At 39.7% G+C, this 22,346-nt stretch overlaps 1 protein-coding gene across 9 annotated transcripts in view; it reads left to right on the plus strand.

Moving 5' to 3' along the window:
- The window catches only part of CCDC171 (coiled-coil domain containing 171), a 164,363-nt gene extending 142,072 nt beyond the window's left edge, over nucleotides 1-22,291 (plus strand). For 8 of the 9 annotated variants that reach the window (XM_077345127.1, XM_077345122.1, XM_077345123.1 and 5 more), the window contains one exon: nucleotides 14,493-22,291. In XM_077345127.1, coding sequence (XP_077201242.1) covers nucleotides 14,493-14,711 — 219 coding nt within the window. In that variant the 3' untranslated portion in view covers nucleotides 14,712-22,291. The remainder of the gene's footprint in view (nucleotides 1-14,492) is intronic. The other variant, XM_077345121.1, reaches the window with a different exon arrangement.
- Nucleotides 22,292-22,346: the final 55 nt, after the last annotated feature.

Raw genomic sequence — 22,346 nt, forward strand, 5'->3', positions numbered from 1 at the left:
CTCTTTGAAGAGGTGGTCCTTTGAATCCAGGCCATTGGCAATAAAATATGAGAACCGTATAAATCAGGAATTGTTAGTTGGAGCAAGGTGTGAAAAAAATCCAGAGTAATCTGACAATATATTTGCTCTCCCTTTTGGGGACAAAGACTATTTCTCTTTCTATATAGAAGTTTTTAATATATTCAATATATGCTAGGTATGTGAACTTTTACCTTGTCAGGCTTTTGTGACATATTTGAAAATTATAGTAATTTGATTAAAACGTTGCCTATAAGGCAAAGGAGTGATTTAATAGAATCCATATGCAATTAAAATGCAGAACTAACTGTAATCAGACTCCAGTGACTAGGGCCTTCATAATGGTAGTCTTATAATAGCCACTGAGGTTGAAAGTTTACGTTCAAGTTACTGAACACAGCAGTGCCACAGCACATGACCAAGACAATATTTCAGCCATTAAAAAAAAAAAACTGCAACAGTGTAGTAAGAACAAACGTTAATAAGCTTCCAGATTCTTAGGGGCTGAGGACAGTCTTCCCCTGATAGACAGTGAGGTTGTACAGCACTTGAGTATGCTGCTTGCAGCATAGCACACAACAGCATCGGCACTCTTACATAAAAATGGAAAATAAGGGTGCTGCTATGAGCAAGTCGGTGTATGTGTAGATATAAATTCATGAGTTTATTTCATATTGTCTTAAAGTCATAGACACAGCAGTATGTACCAATAGGGTTTAATTCTCCCCCCCCCCTCTGAAATTTTTAAAGCCCTTATTTTCTCTGGATAGTTTTAATAGTCAACATCCTGTGTTGGAGTTCTCTAATCATCACCAGCACAATTTACAGTCGGAACACACAGAGAGCCAGTTCAGACCAGCTCATCTGTTGATCTTGGCAAGGTTCCTCATTCTCACTGTGTGCAGCTGCCACTGGAGAGATGGGGACTCTGCAGAGGGCTGAAGGAGGCTGGGATGCAAAGATGGTCAAGGCAGGAACACATAGGCCTGCTTCATTTCAACCGTTGTGCAGTACTTTTTAAAAACTTTCCTTTTTACTGCCTCTTAAAAAAAAAAAACCCTGAAATTAAATGAGGACCTCTCATGAGCCACTGCGCTCCAGGCATAAGAAATTGTAATGTCTGGCTTCCAGAAACTGTCCCGTCAAAATGTGCTTCTGATTAGGTGGCTTAATTACAGCTGTGAAAACAATGTTGATTTAGGCCTCAAGATTCCAGTGCATGTCAGCCGTTATTAGCTAGCCTTGGACTGAAGCCACCATTTTAAAACTCTGCACTGTGGAAGTCACACACTGCCTGACAACTTTTTATAAAGGTGGAAAGGTTGCCAGAAGCAAGACACTTATGCAAAATATTTTTCAGTGTGCAAATTTCAAATGTGACACAATTGATAGAGATGAAGTGGATGGGTCCTGTTGGACTTGACCAAGTCCAAACTACTAAGTTTTCCCAATGAAAATCCCTATGTTAATATAGTTTTTATAAAGTTTGACTGACATAATGCTTAATTTTAATTCCTTTAATTCAGTTTTAGTCCAAATCCAGCATGTTGGTTTAACCACACAGTTTTATTGCATCTAAATTTTCCTGACAGTTTCATTTGCTGTCGGGAAATAAAATTGCCATTTTTGCAACATGGGAAATAATGGCTAGTTTCAAATCCAATATGTTTGAAACTTCCTTTGCCTCAAGCAGGTTAAGGCACACACTTTTTGGAGGGTAGGGAGAGAAAGCTCATTAAATAGCTTTAATATTTTAATATAAATAACTCTTTTCTTAGTGGGAACTTATTACCAGACTCACATATTTACACTTGCAGAGAAGTAAAGTTTGGGTAGCAATCCTGTTTCCAATATGTAAAGTTTTTCTGTGCAGTTTCAATAGGACTTCTCTCGTTATGACTGCAAGGTAGTATGTGAGGAAGAACAAACTCCTTTGTTACTGAGATTATCAAGAATATTTTGGAAAAAGCTTGATAAAAGAGGGATATTTTGCAGAGAGTTGAGAGGAGGACCTGGTCTCTCTCAAATGTAAAAACATGATAGATGAATAGGGATTATAGAGAACAGTTGGAGTTCATGGTTATTACTCAAGAATCTTTGAAGACCAATAATTTCTGAAAAAAACTGAAACTCCCTTTCAAAGTAACCATAGTTGCCTGTCAGATGACTCTTTATCTAGTTTTTGTCTTGGGGATATACCACGCATATTGGTGAAACTTCTAAGGGTTCCTAATTGTATTTTGGGCACTGCTTATTCCTTCCTTCCTTCCTTCCTTCCTTCCTTCCTTCCTTCCTTCCTTCCTTCCTTCCTTCCTTCCTTCCTTCCTTCCTTCCTTCCTTCATTAGATTTTTATACCACCCTCCCATATGGCTCAGGGCGGTTTAAGAGCCTTGCGACAATTTTTGATTTAGTATTTCAGTCTAGAGCAACCCATGTTGTCTTCTAGGATATACCTCCAGCTATTATTTCCTAATAGCCATTAATAATAAGCTGTTAATATGTTATACATCAGATATAAATTCTATCCTTGTAATTACATTAGCTGGTTTTGAGATGTGTGTAAAGAGGGGGTGCATGTATAGATCTACCCATTGAATAATCCTATGTGGCTGTTTATATTTTTGTTTCCATGGGTCACAGAATGCACTATTCTTTAGAAGTGATGCTTTCTGCCAGCTGCAATATAATTATCAAAGGTTGTTGGCAAATAGGCATGTAGGAGATAGAAGTATCACTCTGTCTATCATGCTTTGATCAAAACACATCACAATTATTACCTTAGTTAATTTAACTATCGTGAATTTTGGTAGTCGTGATTCAACTTGAAGGATTCTGAACTCAAATTCTGATTTGCCTTGACTAATGCCAATTTCCTTTCCTTTGCTTTGGCCAGGAAATGCAGGAGGTGACTGCTAGAAAAACCTGGGATTAAGCCAAAATTTCTGTATTTCTTCATCATAGAAAACCACAGTTAAGACATGAATGATGAAACCAATTTCAAACTTTCCCCCACTTGATCTTGATTTCACAGATCCTCATGTAGTGGTCTTATTCACGACAGTCTAATTCACGACATACATACCAACTTTAGTCTAAGAACTGTTGCATACCAATACGATGAGACTAGCAGTGAAGCCCATTGTGTTCATGAATGCATCAGGCCTAGTGAACTTGCTGTCCTGGCTTACCTTGAGCATCTTGCAGCGGAGCAGGGCCGGCTCTTCTCCCGGCCTTGTAAGTAGCCGGAAAAGGGAGGGAAGAGGGAGGAAGATCAATGTATGAGAGGCGGCAGTGGGATTGGAGCAGGCACGGCAGTGTATGCCCTCTGCCTGTGGTACCACCGAACACAGCCATCCCTCCTCCCCCGAGTGGCCAGCATGTGAAAGACAAGACCAGCCCTCTGCCTGCAGTGCCACCAAGCATGCCCATCCCTCCTCACACCACTCCCTAGCAGGCAGGAGGTATTGTCAGGACCAGAGCAGCCCAGCTGGCGAGCAGGGCTGCCATGGCCAACATTGCTTCTACAGCACTGCTGAGGGTGGCCAGGCTGGGACAGAAGCAGCATAACCAAGGGTGGCCCTTTGGCCACAGTGCTGCTGAATATGACAAGGGAGAATGCATGTGGACTGAAGCAGCCCAGTTGGGCTGCCAGGGCCTGGCCTTGACACGCAGTCCCAGCTTACCTTGGGCTTCTTGCCATGGAGCAGACTGATGAGTGGCCAGAAGTGACAGGAAAGAGGAGGGGAAGGAAGACTTTTGGAAAATTTTGGAAGGGAATAAAGCCTAAATAAGCTCAGAAAGACTGGTTCATAAACTCAAGTGACTGAATTGTTCCTGAGTGGGGCAGTGACTTTTCCCTATTGGGTATATATCCCCCACCGAGGGCCAATCAGAGGCTTTGGAGCATTCAATGTGCTGTCAGAAGAATGGACACAATTTTATATGTTATGATATGGTACTTTCTTGTCAGTATGTGTTTTTAATACTTTTTTATAATAAGACTATAAGAACTATTGATTGTTTGTCAGTCATTGTACTGGCAAAATGCATGGTGATGTACCAGGTTTTTTAGTTTTCTGTTATCTCTTTGCGGTGTCCATTGTATCATCTTTCCAGTTCACCTTTACTCCATTTGTCTCCTAGTGACAGTGTCTGACACAACACTATAGAAAGATCCAACAATACTGCCTACACTGCAGTACGAATAAATGGTCTGTGAGAAGTGAGGAAACTATTGTGTTGAAAACTGGATCAGGCTGTTTAACCCCATGTAGAAAGTTTTCTTTTAAAGGAAGAATAGAGCAATGGATGTAATTATACTAGCTTTGCAGAGCAGAAGAAAAGAACGATTCTGTGCAAAGGTAGATAAATTTACTTCTTTCCAGAGTCATGGATTTTTACTTAGGTGTTTCCTCCTCCTCTTTGAAGAAGCTATTATAAGATAGAAAGCTAGAAGCATCCATTAAACTGTGGGTTAACCACAGACGTTTCTGGGGTTATGCATCAGTTGGGAAAATTTTGGAAGGGAATAAAGCCTAGATAAGCTCAGAAAGACTGGTTCATAAACTCAAGTGACATCTGAATTCAGGGAATACATATGGCCTTTTCATGCTTCTAAGACTTTGATTCTTTTTTCTTACTTCCTGCACCTCAATAAAGAAAGAACATTTATTTAAATATATATAATTGAGAACTCTCCATTTTATTCATTCTCCTGTTTCAGGATAATTGTAGTATGATGTACAAATGTGCATGGGCCACTTCAAGGGTTGTATCAAATACATGTCAGTCACAAGTTTTTTATGTTTTAAGTGGCTGTTTATATAGTGAACTTGTTGTAATGTGCAATACTTGGGTAAAGTTCCTGTGCATGTTCTTGTATGCACAAATGTTTTTACCTAGCTGCGTGGAGTCTCAAAAGCTCTGCACACACAAAAAGTTAGAGCTAAGACTTTTTTTTCTTTTTTTGGAGTCATTTGCTCTTAAGGGACACCTGTATCCATTGTAGTGACCCAGAAATGACAACTGGCGATCAGAGGTCCTGTGGTTTGGTAGGAAAGGTCCATGTGAGGAAGCTTGACTACCCAACCTGGACAGGGTGCAACTGTGAGTTGCACACTCTTCCAAGAACCTGGGTGTGATCTTTGACATTTCCCTTTACATGGAGGAACAGATTGCAAAAGTAGCCCAGCTGGCATTCTTCCACTTACACCATGTCAAACTACTAGCGCCCTACCTGGCCCAAGAACACCTAGCTACAGTGATCTAGGCTGGATATATGCTACTTGCTCTATACAGGCCTAACCTTATCCCTGACCTGGAAACTCCAACTGGTGTAGAATGCAGCAGCCAGGGTCCTTATAGGAACATCTTGAAGGGATCATATTCATCCAATACTCCAATACCCACAGTGGCTTGATTATCAGATTAGACTTAAGGTTCTGGTAATCACAATCAAGGTCATAAGCAGTCTGGACCCTGAGTATCTGAGAAACCGCATCTCCACCTATGTCCCCCAAAGAGTTTTACACTCCTCCACCACTAACAAACTGGCAATCCCTGACCCCAGGAAAGCTTGTCTGTCAAAGACTAGAGCTAGGCCCCCACCTGGTAGAACGAGCTCCCAGAGGCATTAGGGCCTTGCCAGAACTAAAGCAATTCTGCAGATCCAGCAAAAAGGAGCTCTTCCAGCAGGCATTTGGTCAAGACGATTGAATAAACCTCCAACCATCAGACAGAAGCCCCATAAACTGCACAAAAATGAAGTCACAGTGCAGTCAGAACAAACTGTTATTTATTACACTGTTGATACAAAGATTTTCACTGTTAAATGTTTTATATCTGAATGTTTCATTGTACTTCATTTTTATGAGAGTTGTAATGTAAACTACCCTGAGCTGGAAGTCAGGGCAGTATATAAATATAAATAAATAAGGTATAATTAGTATGCAGAAAACATTGATTACTACTTGTTTAGTGACATTCAGCTTGTACGTCCAACTTCAAGGGAAAAGATATTCCAGAGTTTGTATCAATTTAGAGACCTGAATTTGTGTGGTTCTTGTTAAACTAATTATGAGTATTTTATTTGGGTCAGGTAGACATATATGTAAGTATAAATGAGACCAGAAACAGTAGAAGCTGGAGTTTGCAATAACCGATAGGCTTTAATTCTTGTGCAGATAGCTACTTTTGAAGCTTTGTGTGCTTTTTAGAAATCACCTGAAATTGTATCTAAAGTATGACCTTTTCCCCTCTTGGTTATTCAAGTATCTTTTTCTTATTTTTTTTCCTGGATTTTAAACAACTCCCAAACAATTTGTATTAATCTTTCACAGTTGCACTAGGAATGGGATGCAGTCCAGACCAAAAGTCTTTCTATCTCTGTGTATAAAATCTGAATCAAACTAAAGGTTTTTTTTTTTGGGGGGGGGGGGGCGGGTGGTTGCAGAAAGCTTTTATGTTTGACAGCATTCTCAAGTGTACTGCAGTGAGTTAAAAATTCTGATTCTCTCCCACCCCAACTTGAATGAAATCTCTTGCCACTAAGCTGTTCTTGCTGTTAACATTCAGCATTTTTCATACAGGAGTAAATAATATTGAGGTTCTAGTTTGGCATTGTTTCTCAATTCTTGATTATTAACTTTCATAAAACAGTTGACTGAATATAGCACTATCTCAGAGTAAAACCCATTTTGCTTTTGGTATCCAGTGAAATTGCTAGATTAAAGGCAGTTAATCTTCAGCCTTCTGAGTTTGCATTAAACATCTGATCTGTGAAAAGGTACTTGGGGGGGGGGATCCAAGATCCCACCAGGTGGCTTCCTTACAAACTGCAGATTGCCATTGCTTCAAGAAGTGTTACCTACATATAACAACTTTTTATCTAGGGTGCAGTATAACAACTATGGTCCTCCGATGCAAAATAATGAAAGAACCTCTTGTGCCTTTGTGTTTAGGGTTATGTAATGTGTAATCTTGCAGAAAACCAGTATCTGCAACCCACAAGTCCGTCTTACTGTAGAACAGCTTCACTGACTAACACGAGAGTGGTCAAAATTAGCTGGGGCAATCCATGGCTGCAATCTTAAAGCCTCCTTACAAGTGCCTCAGAGTTTGTGTTCCTCTGTATAAAAGGGAGAGCATAGGTATTGCTTTTGTCCTTCCTTTGTGAAAGCTCTAGAAAAGACCTATGTTTTAAGCCACTGTTCCTCTTCAGAATTGACCAGGAACTGTTTCTCTTCCCATAGAAGACAAGAGGTATACATGCATTCTGATTGGATGGGTCAGAGCTAATGCTGATCAATCTGCTCAGGATTTGAAGTTTTACTAAAATGGTTCGAATAAAGAAGCACTTTTTTCTCCAGTATCTTGTTTTGCATACTTTCACGTTCAATATTTTGTCCTACTCAAACTGCCACAGGTGTGTGGTTTGCCTTTTTAATCAATTCCATAGTATGTGGAACCAAATACTTTCATCTATAGGCTGCTTTGCTTCCATAATGTATAATTAGCCCTGTTAAAATGGGGAGTTGTCTAGATGTTACAAAATAGCAAGTAAATTGCTGTGGTGATATCCAGTTCAAAAACATATTTTATAGCAGAAAGTTAAATCTTATTCCTGATGCCCTCAAAAGATGTGGAATTAATTTTTTTTGATAATTCATTTTTATATATACTCACTATTTTTATTTAAAATACTGCCTGCTATTTGACAGGGTATATAGTAGCATTAATCATCTAAATGTCTAATGATTTTTCTAGCATAGGAAAGCTGAATCATAAAGATACCTTAATTGAGCCTACTCTTTTATTCGCTGCATCGTAAAACATTACTATTGGAAATAATGACTTTTAAACTCTTTTTTTAAGCTGCCTGTCTAATATATTTTTTACAAATAACCAGCGATTTCACTGTCTGGTATATTTTAATTTGCCTGCTTCTGCCAATCAAATCTGGGTTCCCCACTTTCTTTAAAATAAAATGAACATGAGAATAATGTGGGTTTTGCTGAATCCCAGATTTCCCTGCACAGTTTAGCAAAAATGGGATGACTAAATCATTGTCACACCTCTTCTGAGCAAACTGGCAAGAAGGAGAAGGTAGTTAAGCATCTTGCTGTGCGTGAGCAGTTAGAGGGCAGGCAGGCACCATGCACCTTGACCACCTATTATGAAGCTTTTTGCTGCATTGTCAAGTGAAAGCAAGTTAATTGGGTGAAGCTGTAGAGCATGTTAGGGGCATGGTAAAGGGATGCTGTCTGACAGCTGAATGTCAGCAAAAGCTACTCGAGTGTGGCTGAGAGACAGAGACCTGTCACAAAGTTCATGCGGGCTGCGGCGCAGTTAGGGAGCTGAAATGCGTCTCAGTCTCACTTTCTCCCTCATTGCATTCAAGCACCTTTAAGATTTCACACTGGATGTGTCAACCCTTGTTCTCTAAGCTTGTTTTCTCCTAACCCTTCTGAATTCAAATGATTGGACAAAAAGATGCTAATGTTTGGCAAAGTGAATGTAAATATAGTCTCTCTCTCTCTCCTTCTCTCTATTTCTCTCTCTCTCTCTCTCTCTCTCTCTCTCACTGTGCCCCTTCCCCCCCTTCTTTCAGAGCATAGATCTGCATCAAGCTCCAGGACTATGACAAAAATTAAGCGGCTGAAAACGCAATAGATAGATACACCATCCCTTAAAAGGAGTTCTGAGTATGGCAATTAAAATTGTTGACTAATCATTGCAGGGACAGTTTTCCTGTCCAGGCTGTTCAAGAGGGAGCTTATCACAGAGGTTGCAAAACTGCCTTTTTATTTCTTTGTCACTGACTCAATTGAAGGTAGCAATTGGAAAAGAGCAGCTATACATAAAATCAAATATACAGAAGTGGTAGGAAAGTATGCTTATTAGAATTAGGCTGGCTGTTGTGGTTAGCTTTACTTTGTTCATAAATGGGTATGAGAGAAGCAGAACAGTTAGTCCATGGGGCTCAAATAGCATTGAAAGAGAGGGTCTAATGGTCTTTACAGTTAGTTTTACTACAAATAACTTGCCAGTTGTTCTTTACAATCAATGGTTTGCATCATGGAATCTCCAAGACTGGGTATTTCTTGTCCAGTGAGGCTAGGTAACTGAGGGCTTCTGAAGGAGCTCAGGGTGCTCATGAAGTCCCATCTGTAGTGAGAACCTGACATGCACATTTAATGGTTTAATGGCATTGTGGGTATTCCTGCTCCAGAGATCTGCAGAAATCTTTAATGGTCTCTGTCAATTATGAAGAAGGATGGATGAAAAAGGAAAAGGGGCAGATGATTTCAGAGGATTAACTTCCTCATCTCACTTATTGGTGTTATGGAGAATAAGCCTTAGGTCATGGATTGGCTTGTGCAATGTCAGACTGCAGGTGGTGAATTCCAGTTCTAAATAGAGAGAACTAGCACAGCAAGACAAAAAAGCTCTCTTTTTTCTTGATATTATAGGTTTTTCTATTTGTCAACATTGAAGTGACTTCTGCCCTGTTGCCCATGCAGATTGGGTTTTCTGGAGTAGCTCCTTTCCTTCAAAAATACATCCAGAAAAAAGAAAGAAAGGGAGAAAACAATAGCAGGTAGTTTTGGCAGATTGAGTGCGTTAATAGTGCTTCTAAAAAATCTATTGAATTTAGTCAGGAGCTGCCTGTGGATCCAATGAGATTCAGAGTTACTTTCTGGAGCTTCCAGGGATTTTGTCAGAGGAACAACTTGCCAGTTCTAAATTTAATTTGTCCCATCCTCTTTGTTCTTCTCTGCCTAAGAACTGCCACTGAGAGAAAGACAGAACCTCCATTAAAAAGCCCATTTGCCCGTTCTTTTGTGTCCTTTCAATTTCCTTCAGCTGTCTCTGTTTTCCTCTTCCTTCCCTGCTGCCCTTACTCCTGCATATGCAGTGGTGGACAATCTGGGCTGAATGGGATTATTTATCCGTTTGGCATTGCAAATCTAAGAATAGGTAAACATGGGACATGGAGCTGATTGCAGAGCAGAGGATACCATAATGGATGGAGGAGATGATACCTACTGTACCCGTTGTTGTCCCAGGGATGACCCTGTCCATTGTGCTGTGGCTTTCTGTACACTAGCTAATTGTGATTATGTATGAGAGATGTGCAATTTCAAGTCATTCTTCTCTGAGGATATGATTCCCATAATATGTACATAAAACTGATATAGTTCTTCACATGTGTACCATTTTCTTATGCTTTTTTTCCTGGACACAATCTTCATTCAGGAAGGGTTCCCCTCCCCATCTGCAGTATGGTCACATATATATTGTTCCTTAAAATATAAAACCAGCCCTTTTTCTCTCAAGCTGTTAATTCCAAAGAGTATATAAAATTCTATCATGAAGTGATGGGATAGGAGGAAATGTGGGTAACAATTATTGTTTCCAGATTATTACAGAATGTCTTTCATAAAGCTCAAAAGGCATAAGAGAAAATTAAAAAGTAATGAAAAAACCACATGGAAACTGTTGGATTGCTTAGTATTTTTCTTGGCCTAAGTTATGTGGACTGGCAGTCATTGCCATTGTTGTGCCTGACAATAAGGGTTTTTGTGTGGGGTCCAGGTAAAGTAGTCATAATGGTGAAAAATGCATAGTGCCTGCTGAAAACGTTTAATCTCTGCATAACAATTTAATCCTAGACGTTTTCCCCACTATATCTCATTGCATTATAGAGACTTACAGTAAAAGAACTTTCTGTCCTAGACATAATAATAATAATAATAATAATAATAATAATAATAATAATAATAATAATAATAATAATAATAATAATAAATTTTAAATTTTTATCCTGCCCTTCCATATTGCTCTCAAGGAAGTGGCTGTTTTGAAGGCTTATACCCTATTAAGGTCCCCCCCTCCCCTAGTTCAACTCGGAAATCTCAAAGATTTTCCCAACCTGGAATTGGCAGCCCTACTCATAAAATAGCTCCATGTTGGCTCTGTAGATCTCATGATCCCCACTGGCCAAAATTTCAGTATACTATTTGATCATGGTGTTGAGTAGCATTGTTATGCTACACAGTTCACACCAATAGGTTCTTCTAAGGTATCTTGGAATTCCTGTCGGAGCCCTTGGTTTAAGATCCCCAGGGCTTTATGCTACTTATGTTGAATTTCCATTCACACATTATCTTAATACTTAACTTTTTAATTTACCCACATTATTCCTTAAGTTTGGGTGACTTTCATAAACTTCAAGGCATGATACAGCGCATGCTGTGATCCAGTTACAACTTTAGACTCACTAATACCACTCCAAATGATTGCCTGATCTACACCATCATTCTCTGAGTATTCATTTTGTAATGTCTAGTTTCATCAGCCTTATATTTTAAAATACCATGTTGCTTATTAAAATATTGCTCTAATTAAGGTTTTCCTTTAGAATGCTTTTTTATATTGTTTCAAAGCATATATTGATAATATGAATGAACCCCCCCCCAAAAAAGAGGACAAATTATGTTTTATAAATAATTTCAATATATAATGGTGCATTATTCTTTAAATTTTGGTTTCATTTTATTGATAATGTAAAACTTTTAAAGTAATCATTTACAGTTTATATTATAAATAAAATTGTGTGAGTATAAGAATAATCTTATATCATCGCTTCTTTTAAAAGAACCCCCCAGCACATTGTTAGAGTGGTGCTGCAGTCCACATAGATATGAAGTTGAAATGTTAAGGAAACAATTCAGTGCACAGAAGACACATTTTGCGTGTGTTTAGTTAAACGATTTCTACCCCATCTCACCACAGGAACATCCATTAAATATTTTCCCCTAAATGTACCAAGCAATAGTAGGCTGATAACTGTGCTCTTTCCAGTCTCAAATCTATTCCTGCCACTGCTACATTTACATCAAAGAAAGCTATATAATCATAAGAGCTATATAAGAAAACAGGTATAAGTTATTCTTGAATGTGGTCTCCCCCCCCCCCCCCCAGATTTGTTTTAAATACATATTTAGGGTCAAACCAATAGCATCAAGAGATTTTTCTTTTACAAGGCTAGGTAGTAATCTGGTTTCCATTCTGGCAGGAATGTTATTCTACACTAGTTTCTTGTGATTTGTGGAGTGGGCCTGAGAACTGAAGCAAGCGTGACCCCCACCACTATCACCTCCACCAAACAACTGAAGTCTTTTCCTGTAACATTCTATTGACTAGCTGCCAATCATTAAGTTTCATACTTTTTTGTGCAAGTCTCCAAGGAAACCTGATTTCTCATCTCCTTACTTGGGATTTTTACAGTTGTTTTCTTGAAAGAAAAAAAAAGGATAGGTTTTGAGGAAAAGAAAAATGCGAGCAACATAAATGATTTTTAACCAGAATGACAAGCACGATAAGGGCTAGCATATGTAAAATGAGCTATCCTTTGCATGTGTTTTGTTTACTGCATTTATTTAGGCAAGGAGTTTTTCTTTAAAATGACCCAATTTATCTTCCCTCTTCAGCACAATTTAAAATAAAGCTTGTATTTTTTTTAATGCAGGATTATATTACTTGGTTTGAAGTAAGCCAATAAAACCTGATGTTTTATGATATCCTGTGTATATATACCAGTAATTAAAATGTGCTATGTGTCATATAAATGATGTGCAAACCCTGAAAAGTAACATTGTTATTAATGAAGTTTTGTTATGACCCAGGCCAATAATACACTGAATACAGTGAGGCTAAAAATCTAGTTGTATTTGAAGGTACGTGTTCTGTTGTCTAACTTCTCTTCATAATCCAAGCTCTTTGTAAAGCTGAGTATACTACTGCTTTTTAAATATCTCTTTGGGGTAACCATTTGAACTTGCAACCATATTGGTGGGTCTTAAAGGTCTATCAGAAGCCTTGATGATTGCAGCCGGCTACAAAATAGCTTGTGGTGTATCAGGAAATCAAAGAGCCAACATCAAAGAAAATTGCTGAACTAGGTGTTAGATGCAGTTATTGATTTTTTTTCCTCTCCCAGTAGCAGTAATGGGAATGGAGAGGGGAAAAACTCTCACAAAATCTGAAGCACACTAACAGAATTCCAAATATTTCCCTATAACATTTTCCCCCTATTTAATCCCATATTTGGTATACTTTAAATCCACTAAATGCAAGTTATGAGCTTTTCTGTGGCATGTGGACCTCAGTGAGTACAGTAGCATGTGTTTCTGTAGCAAGTAGCATTTTATATAGCATTTTGTTATTGCTGTGGTTGCTGTGGATGGGTATTGGTTAGGGGTCTGTAAATGCCCCGGTATTTTTAGAGGTTTGGTATACTGTATCTGAAGATTATTGGTATTTCCTGGGATTCCTTAATCCCAGGGAAAGTATGGCATTTGAACTTAGCAAATATTCAGGAATTCCAATTATTTTTGTTCCATTATGGAACTATGGCAGTGTACCCAACCTTTTTATCACCGGGGACCGGTCAAAGCTTGACAATTTTACTGAGGCCTGGGAGGGTAGTCTTTTGCCGAGGGATGTCACCGCTGCCTGAGCCCTTGCTCCGCTTGCTTTCCCACCAGTGCCCCTGACTTCCTGCTGCCCACTAGGGGGCGCTGCCAGCAGCAGCTCTGCAGTGCCACGCTGAGGGGGAACCCCAGCCATGTTGGCCGTTGGAGAGCACCAAAGTGAGCCGGTGGCAGAGTGGCAGGGCAGCCCCTTAAGCAGCAGCCGGTGAGGAGGACGAGGAGGAGCCGCGGCCCGGTACTAATCCCAGGACCGGGGGTTGGGGACAGCTGCCCTGTGGGAACCATTATCATCGGTGGTCCCCAAAGGATATGATGGAGAATGAATTTGAAGATATCTGAGGCTGGGGGGGGGGGTGTCTCTGTTGCTGATGCCTCTCTCTTTTTTTAAGGTTGGACCAGGGTCCAGTTCTATGTGCCTCTGCAGAATGTGCCCCCATTTTCATTGCTTTCAATGGAAGGGGGGAAAGTGCGCTTCTTTTATATGCCTTTTGCAAGCTGTAAGTGATCTTTAAACATCTTCTGCAAGCAACAAGTTCATCCGGAATGTATTTAAGGGGACTGCAATTCTTTTCAATGCCTTTTAAATTCAACTATCCAGCCACTGTGAAAAGTCCTGAATATTTTCAATTTATTTTTTGGGGGGGTGGCCGTTTTGGATGGCCAAAATTCATCCCCAGTCTATATTTGATTGAAAGAATAGCCAGAAAATACCAATAAGGTATTTTTCAACTATTTTTCAGCTCAGATGTACTGATATATTTATAAAATTGCCAATAGATCAAATCCAACTGATAGGTAGGTCTTGCTTACAGACTATGGAAATCAATGCCGTTTAAGCCTGCTTAATTGGTTAACCTCACTTACAGAATGCTAGCATGACTAAAACTATAGTTATTATCTGTATTTTAAAAAATAATCCTTGTTATATTTAATTGTTCCTTGGAATATTTTGAGAGTGTTTATTTTTCCCTCCCTAGGAGTCACGAAACACTACAACCATTTCTGCAACTTCAAGACCAGGATCCCAGTTTGAACAGGGTGGCATCTTGGATTTTTTGCCATTGAAGGCCGAGTCAGATTATGATGCATCTTTCCCCGTGGCACACAACAGGCCCAGTTCTAGGGCTTCTTCAGCTTACTCCTCTACCCTAAATATCACAGCTGGCACCAAACGAACAATGCAAAATGGATGTTAAGTTTTGTTGTATGTGGTATTTTTTTTAAGTGGTAAAAAAAGCTAATTAAATCCTATTTGATTGGGATGCCTTTTGACTTTGAATTGTGGCTCAGTCTCTCTGCATTTCTGTGACATTAATTTTGCATTTATTCAGTGTGGTGGGTGTAGGTGGGGGTGGGTCTGTACAAATGTTCCTTTGCTTCATACTTTCAGCATAGTTGAAACAGTGCATTTTTTAAAAAAAAAGTTTTATTTATGATGGAAACTCATTTTTATGTAATATATTTTTAAATGTTAAAGAATGACACATTTTGGGTAATTTTCCCTCAGACTAAAAAAAATCAATAAGCCATTTTGGTCTCTATCTATCAAAGTTGTTTCATACTTGTCTGTTTTAAAGCAGGGCTGCAATACTTTAATAGGATTGAGAGAGCTATTTGAAATGTATGCCAATGATTCCTGTCATTTCATGGCAGCCCTGCCATGGTTCACTGAGCCCCCTCTTCTCTCTTGTCAGCTCAACTGAAGACAAGCATTTAGTTGCAAACTTTAAGCAGGTTGTGCAAAACAGAAATGATGTGACTGCTTCTCCTCCTGCACAATAATGTCACTCCTGGTCAATGTGAGAAGGTCAGGTTGCTCCTTGTAAAGCTACATGATACCACTTGCCCATTTGAACAAGTTAAGTGCCGAATCTGGTCCCTGCAGGCGCCGCACACTCATCCTTTTAGCAAAAGGCAGTGTTGGATAAGAAAAGTAGAAACAATTGTGCAGGGAGGATTTTTAGATGATATGTTTATATACTTTTATAAGGGCAATTCCCAAACCAGTATTGCAGGTAATATATTTAGCTTGAGCAGCAAGACTTTAAAGTAATGGCTGTTTTGACCTTCAAAATAGGCTCCTTTTTTGTGCATGTGAGTGTGTGTTGGTAGGACCCAAGAGTGACGCCCATCTTTGATGCTGACAGAATTTAAAGCAAGGCCATTGCCCTGCATTTTCTGCCTTGTAGCACACAAAAGTAAAATTGTATGTCAGGCCGAGATGTCGGGGAGCTGACAAGATGCCCCAGTGACATTTCAGCTGGAAAGAGCAAGTGTCTTGCAACCAAGTGGTCAAATATCAAATAATAGGTCAAGCAGGAAGGAGCTGAGTTCTAACCACAAAGAGGTTTCTGGTAACTTACTTGACAAGCTTTTGGGCGCTTTGTGGCTTGACAAAGTGATGTTCTGTTGGGTATCGCTAGACAGACTGTTCTTTATCGCCTTCAGAAGATCAGACATTGACATTGATTAAACTCTTTAACCCTTAAAGGTTAAATCTTAGCCGGTATGCGTCACTGTGAGTAAAGAACAAAAGAAAATTTGTAATATATACCATTTGTTATGGTATTAATCACCCCAACTCCCCAGTGCCATTAACATTTGATGTGTGATGTAGTTTTTGACAGGGATATTGAATGCAAAATCTATATGTTAGATTGCTTCTCATTATGGATCAGGGATACATTAGAAAAATAACATTGTGCTTTGTGGAATTTGTAATTTCTTGTGCTTTGATATTAGCCGTGTTTGATTCCAAGGGTCCTGACTACTAACATTTATCTTTGTTCTCTTTGCCCTAGAAAGTAAAATTTGCATATGTAATACACGTGTCATTATAAGTAAAATCATGCAGATTTCCAAGAAATGTACTTGAAAACCACTCCATAGAACTTTGAAAAATTTCAAGTATTTTTAATATTTAGTTTCTAAAAGTGCTTTTAAAGGTACAATAGCAGTTGTATATACTTTCAAATGAACAAGCAGTAAAAGAAATGCATTTGTTTTCATGGTATGGTTTCTCTGGTTTAAGAAAATGTTTTGGGATACAAAGTTTCTGTCTCGCTTTGAGGAATATTACCTTTGGGGAATGAGAATAATGTCGATTTGTTCTGCTCAGCCAAGAACAACAGATAGAACATTGTAAAAGATTAATCATGGATGCTTTAGGATCCATGGATCAGTCCTGCATTGAGCAGGGGGTTTGACACAGATGATTTGTATGGTCCCCTCGAACTCTATAATTATATGATTTTTATAGGTATTATCAGATGCAATATGCTTTTAGAATTATGGAATATGGCTTTTACAATTCAATATAGTTAAAACTGCTACCCTCATAAAAAGGTGAGATGGAAAACAGGGATCTTGGAAACGTCTGACCTCTAAACCCTTCTATAGCTCCACTGCTGAAGAGGTACTAAGGCAGCAATCCTAGAGTATGTTCATTTCTTTTCCCCAAAAGGAACAAAAAGTTCCCCTGGTTAGAACTCATCTCTAATACTTGGAGATGAGAACCTCCCCACTATTAAGACAGATTTCAGCATCTGTGTTCATCTGTTATTTTTAAAATCCCAATTGTTCATTGAGGCATTATGAAAATAAGCCTAAAAATGTGAATTGGGGGATCTGGCTACCCTGGCATGATATTATGGTAAAATTTCAGATTGACACACAAGCATGGTTAAGTTTAGAAAGCAACATTTTATTAGTGAAATGTTTTTTACCCTGTATTTAAGTTCTAAGTGATTAGAATTCAGAATCCTGAAAGACTGCCTTAAACCCAACGGCAAACTGAGCAGCTTTAAGTATCTATTGGAAGTTTTAAAATGGTGCTATTTTCATATTTCTAACATGTCTAAGATCTTGGTATCTTCTTAGAAGTAGTTTTTTTTTTCATGCTGTAAATGAATGTCACTTTTATGGACTAATAAAAAGACAAGATTCCATTTAAGAGTTGGACATAAAGGTAAGATGAATATATAATTTGCTACTAGAAGTCATGCCTTCTATTTACTTGCCATGCAGATTGATAAACCTTCCAATCGCCTCCCATATCAGCATATTCATTTCTATAGGCCTTGACTGACTTGAGTATGGCACTATTAAAATATGCCTCGGGGAAGCTTTGAGTCTGCACTTTACTATTGTTCATATGCGTCATTAACTAATTGGTTTATTTCTGGTGGCATCCAATTACAGTTTGCTACTTTATCCAAATTGGCAAACTATGATTTGCTCTTGCCTTCCACATGGATTGCAAACCAGGAATAAACTGTGGTTTGCCAAACGCAAAACAGTTAGCCAATTATGCAAGTTATTTTTGGTCAAAAGATGAGGAATTTGTTTACTTTAAGGGAGAAGGGAGTGTATAAGCCTGAGGCACTTCCAAGCTCATTCACATACTGCACCAAATCATTTTTGGACTATCTCAACCATTTTGGTGTTGAAACAGCTACTTTCTGTCACTCTTCATCCTTCAGCTTGGGTGGTAAACTGTTAGACTGGACACCAACTACTGTTGGCTAGTGGAAATGATAGAAGGTGCCTTAAGTAGATTGATGTAATGGTTAGAGGATAACCAAGGCAATTCAGGTTCAAATCCATACCTTGGGCCAGTCATTCTCAGTCCAACCTAAGTTACAGTTTATTGAGAAGATAAAATATGAGGAAACCACATATACTACCCTGAGGTCCTTGGAGGAAGGAGAATACTGTAATAGATAAATCACCCTGGAACAAGCTGTGGTCAGCCATGCTCATATAATGTTTCATACCTTTTCAAGTTTGGTTCAGTTCTATTTTTGTAAAACCCTGTTCTTAGACTACTCTTTTAGATCTTGTGTCTGCAGGTGTTGATGCTTTCTATTTATTTCAGTGTAATTTATTTGTTTTAATGAGTGATCAGGTTATCTGATTCAGTTTATTATTACGGTCATTTCCAGTGCTGGTGAAGAGTTGGAACTATTTCACTGTCCAGCTGCTTAAATAGTAAAATGAATGTCATTGTCATCCTTTTCACTGTGCTGGTTCATTACTGCATCCCATGTATTGTACTGAGTAACTTTTTGTACGGCATCCCCCTGGAGGGCTGTGACTCTGTAGTAGAGCATCTGCTTGGCATGCAGTAGGTCCTTGGCATGTCCAGTAGGATGGGATCAGGTGGCAGACGAAAAGACACTCCAGAGAGCCACTGTCAGTCTGAGTAGACAATATTGCCCTGATGGACCTATGGTTTGGTGGTATAATGCATCCTATTGTGTTATATGTCATTTGAACATCATACTCTAGTTATTAGGAATATCAGTATAATCCATGGTAATGGTAATGTTGAGTTGTAACTTAGATAAAAATGTTTATTAAATCCTTAATGGGAAGAAAACAAATCCAAAATATGTTTTGTTCTTTGACAGTAATACAGCTTAAATATTCCATCCAAAATGTGTTGCATGTAAAAAATGCATAAGATAAGGAACTTGGCAGGCTGGTTTCGATGCTTGCCACACTCCTCTGATATCCCCTTTTTTTCATCAGAATTATGTTGTTGTTGTTGTTGTTGTTGTTGTTGTTGTTGTGCTTCAAGGAACTTGGACTGCATCTGCAGCTAAAATTGTATGGCTATTTACACATATGTGGTCAAGGCAGTACCTGTACAGTGGACAGGGAGTCTTAAAGGGGGCTTTGGTATCCTAATCTCAAGTAGACTGCAAGGAGCTACCCCTACACACCAAATCCATTTATTATGTACTAGGTATGCTTTTGGGGCCAGGGGGAAGGCTTCCTCCCCACCCTGGCAGCGGTGCGGCCTTCTGCCCGAGCCCAGAAGCGCACCCGCAGCCTCCTCAAAGGCTGGACTCTGAGGCAGGTTCCAATCATCACGCTCTGAATGCCTTGAGTCAGTCACAGACTGATCAACTTTCCTGGCTTATTGAGAGAAAAACATTGTGGGTGGGGGACCCTGAGCTTCGATGGGATAAAATTCCTCTACTTACTGTTTCTTAATCAAATATCGAATATTGTTCTAGAACCCTATGTTTTGAGCTCTTATACGAAAGATCTTTTTGTCACGTGAACCAGTTCTAGACATTCCATTCATTCATAGCTCTTCTGACACAAGCTGTCAGCTCCCACCAACCACTGGCTTCCGTAGCCTGTGCAATGTCGGAGGCAAAACCTGTGTGCTCCCCCACATGGAGCTGATCCAAGAAATCCTTGTGTGCATTGGTGCTTTTGTCAGAACCCAAGCTCCCATGCACACAAGAAAAGTTTTATTAGTTACTGCAGGCTGTCTTTTAAGGCATTGAAGGAGTTTGTGAGTAGAGTTCATTTTTTATGTTTGGTCGCTCTACTGAGGCTCAGTGATGGGTGAGTTTTCTACATAAATAAATAAACTCCGAGAAGTGCATAGCAAATTTGGAAGTCCAAGTGAATACAGGAATGAGTTCCTGTAGTTTTTCTGAGCGTGCCTTAGGACATGCCTGCAGCTTTTCATCTTGTTTTTCTTATAGAAAACAACTTTTCTCTCTCTCTCTCTTTTTGGCCAGCTTCTGCGAAGAAGCAATTTACATTTAAGAATCAAAGTTCTGAGATGATTAGACAGTGGATGAGAAGAGTTGCAAAAGCATGTTACTTGTACAAAATCAGGTGACAAATACTTTAAGGCTGTTTTAAATATGCCCTCAATTGTAGAGCAAATATATGCCACTGTATAAACATAGACACCTTGTGAATTTAATCAGTAGATTCTCGTACTCAAAGGCATTAAAAAATCTTTACTAGTCTTAACACTAGGATTCTTCTTGCTCTTGTATGGTGATGTAATTTCATATATGTTGGTTGATGGATGTCAGTTCTGCAAAACTGGTAGCACACCTGGGAGATATGCCCTGGGGGGCAGTTGATGCCTGAGCCAAGCATGCCAGGAGAGGGGCCACAGGGGCTGCCGCAGCAGGCTGGCTAGCAGCACCCAATCAGTCCCCCCATAGGGGCTCTTCCAACACCAAACCAACCAAATCCCACACTGGTCTGCAGGACCAGGTATACTCAGCCAGGCACTCCGCTTGTCTCTGACAGTGCAGCCAGAGATTTGTGGCCTGAGAAGGTCCAGCCATGGCTCTGCCATGAGCTGTCTGGATGTCCTCACCTGTGGGGGGGGTGGATGAGGCTTGCCAGCTGTGAGGGTTCTGGGCTGCTGCTGCTGTGTGACTTGCAGAGGGTGACGGAGTTCCCTCCAGGATGCCCGGAGCCAGCTTTCTACTGTGTTCCTTTTGCTTGGGCTTGTTCTGACTGGGGCTTGTTCTGTGGAGGACATTGTGGCCCTAATTGGCTGCTTTCAGGTGGAAACAAGCACCACCCATGTGTCACCAAGCCCAGCCTCAAGTGCCAAATAGGCTAGGTATGCCACTGTGCAAAACTATTCCCTGTGTGCTCTGAGAGGAATGGCTGCATCCAACAGATATAACTCTGACTGTGTCCAGGCACAGACTTTGAACATCATTACTTCAGCGCAAATGCTTCTTTGAATAAGTTCATTTTGCTTTATAGCAGTATAATCAAAACTCAAGTCATCCTTATCCATTGTTGCTCCTCTTAATATTTGTGAAACATCCTGGGGAGTGGAACGGTCCTGGGTGTCCGAGTTGGAATAGGGCCAATCAGCTTTGCTGGCTGCACCCTGATTGACTCTCCCTCTCCAGCTCCCGCCGTCCTTCCCTGGACGCTAGCCACTTTGCTCTCAGACGTCTGAGAGAGACACACAGAGACACAGAGCCCTGCCAAATCACAAATGATCCCTGATTACCTGCTATGGCTCCTGCTGTGAGGGAGGGAGAGAGACAGAGACAAAAGAGCCCCAAACTGCAAAAGAGCCTTGATTCCCTGCTATGAAAGAACCCTCATTACCTCCTATGGCCCCTGCTGAGAGAGAGAAAGAGAGAGATCTGCACCTGGTTGCAATGGGCTTTCTTGCTAGTATTTACATATTTTCAAAAGCATAAGGCTAGTTCATAGAAAGGCAAACATTTCCCAAATGTATATTATGCTTTAAAAAAATCTGGAAATGGTAGATTTGATTTGTATTGTGCATTATTCTCTTGGAGTAAAAGCTTTTTTGCCTTAGCACTGTTGATTCTGCCATGGTGTTTTCTGAATATTTATACAATGGGGGTTGTGCTTGTATACTTGACTGATTGGTTAGTCACCACACAAGGAAAGGTAGGGGGATCAATGGACATTACTATTGGGATATTAGATTTGTTGGTATTCCAGACAAATTACTTAAAACCTAAGGGAGAACACCCTCACTGATCTGGTTTTAGATTGTCACTAAGAGTAAATTTTAAAAGGAGGTGATGAATAAGACCTCTCAAGAAAAGCCTAGTCTGATCTGTTTGTAATAAATTAAGATCAAAAGCTGCTACTTTGCTACATAAGTAAAGTTAAATGGCCGAGTTAGTGGATCTGATTTTGTAAAAACAAATTTGTATGCGTTTTCCTCCAAGAGTCCCCTGTGAGCTCAGGTTCCTGTCCAAGCTGAGAAAGAATAAAGGTTCATGAGCCATGTAATGGCAGTCTCTATACAGAACATGAGTCCTCTTCTTCTACGAGAAGGCCCAGCTGAATCCAAAGCATGCTCCTATTTCAGCCAAAGTGTTTCTCTCTCACGTACACACACAGCAGGACTCCCTAAAGGGTACAGATTAAAAAGCTGGGGTTATTTGAAAAAGTGTCTGAAGTCTTCCTCCTAGCCATAAAGAATTGCACTATAAAGACACATAATTTGAAAGGGGAGGAGTTTCTCCATTTGGTGCTGAACCCTCCCCCCAAAAAAGAAT

Source organism: Paroedura picta, chromosome 7 (assembly GCF_049243985.1).
Source record: "Paroedura picta isolate Pp20150507F chromosome 7, Ppicta_v3.0, whole genome shotgun sequence".
Lineage (NCBI taxonomy): Eukaryota > Metazoa > Chordata > Lepidosauria > Squamata > Gekkonidae > Paroedura > Paroedura picta.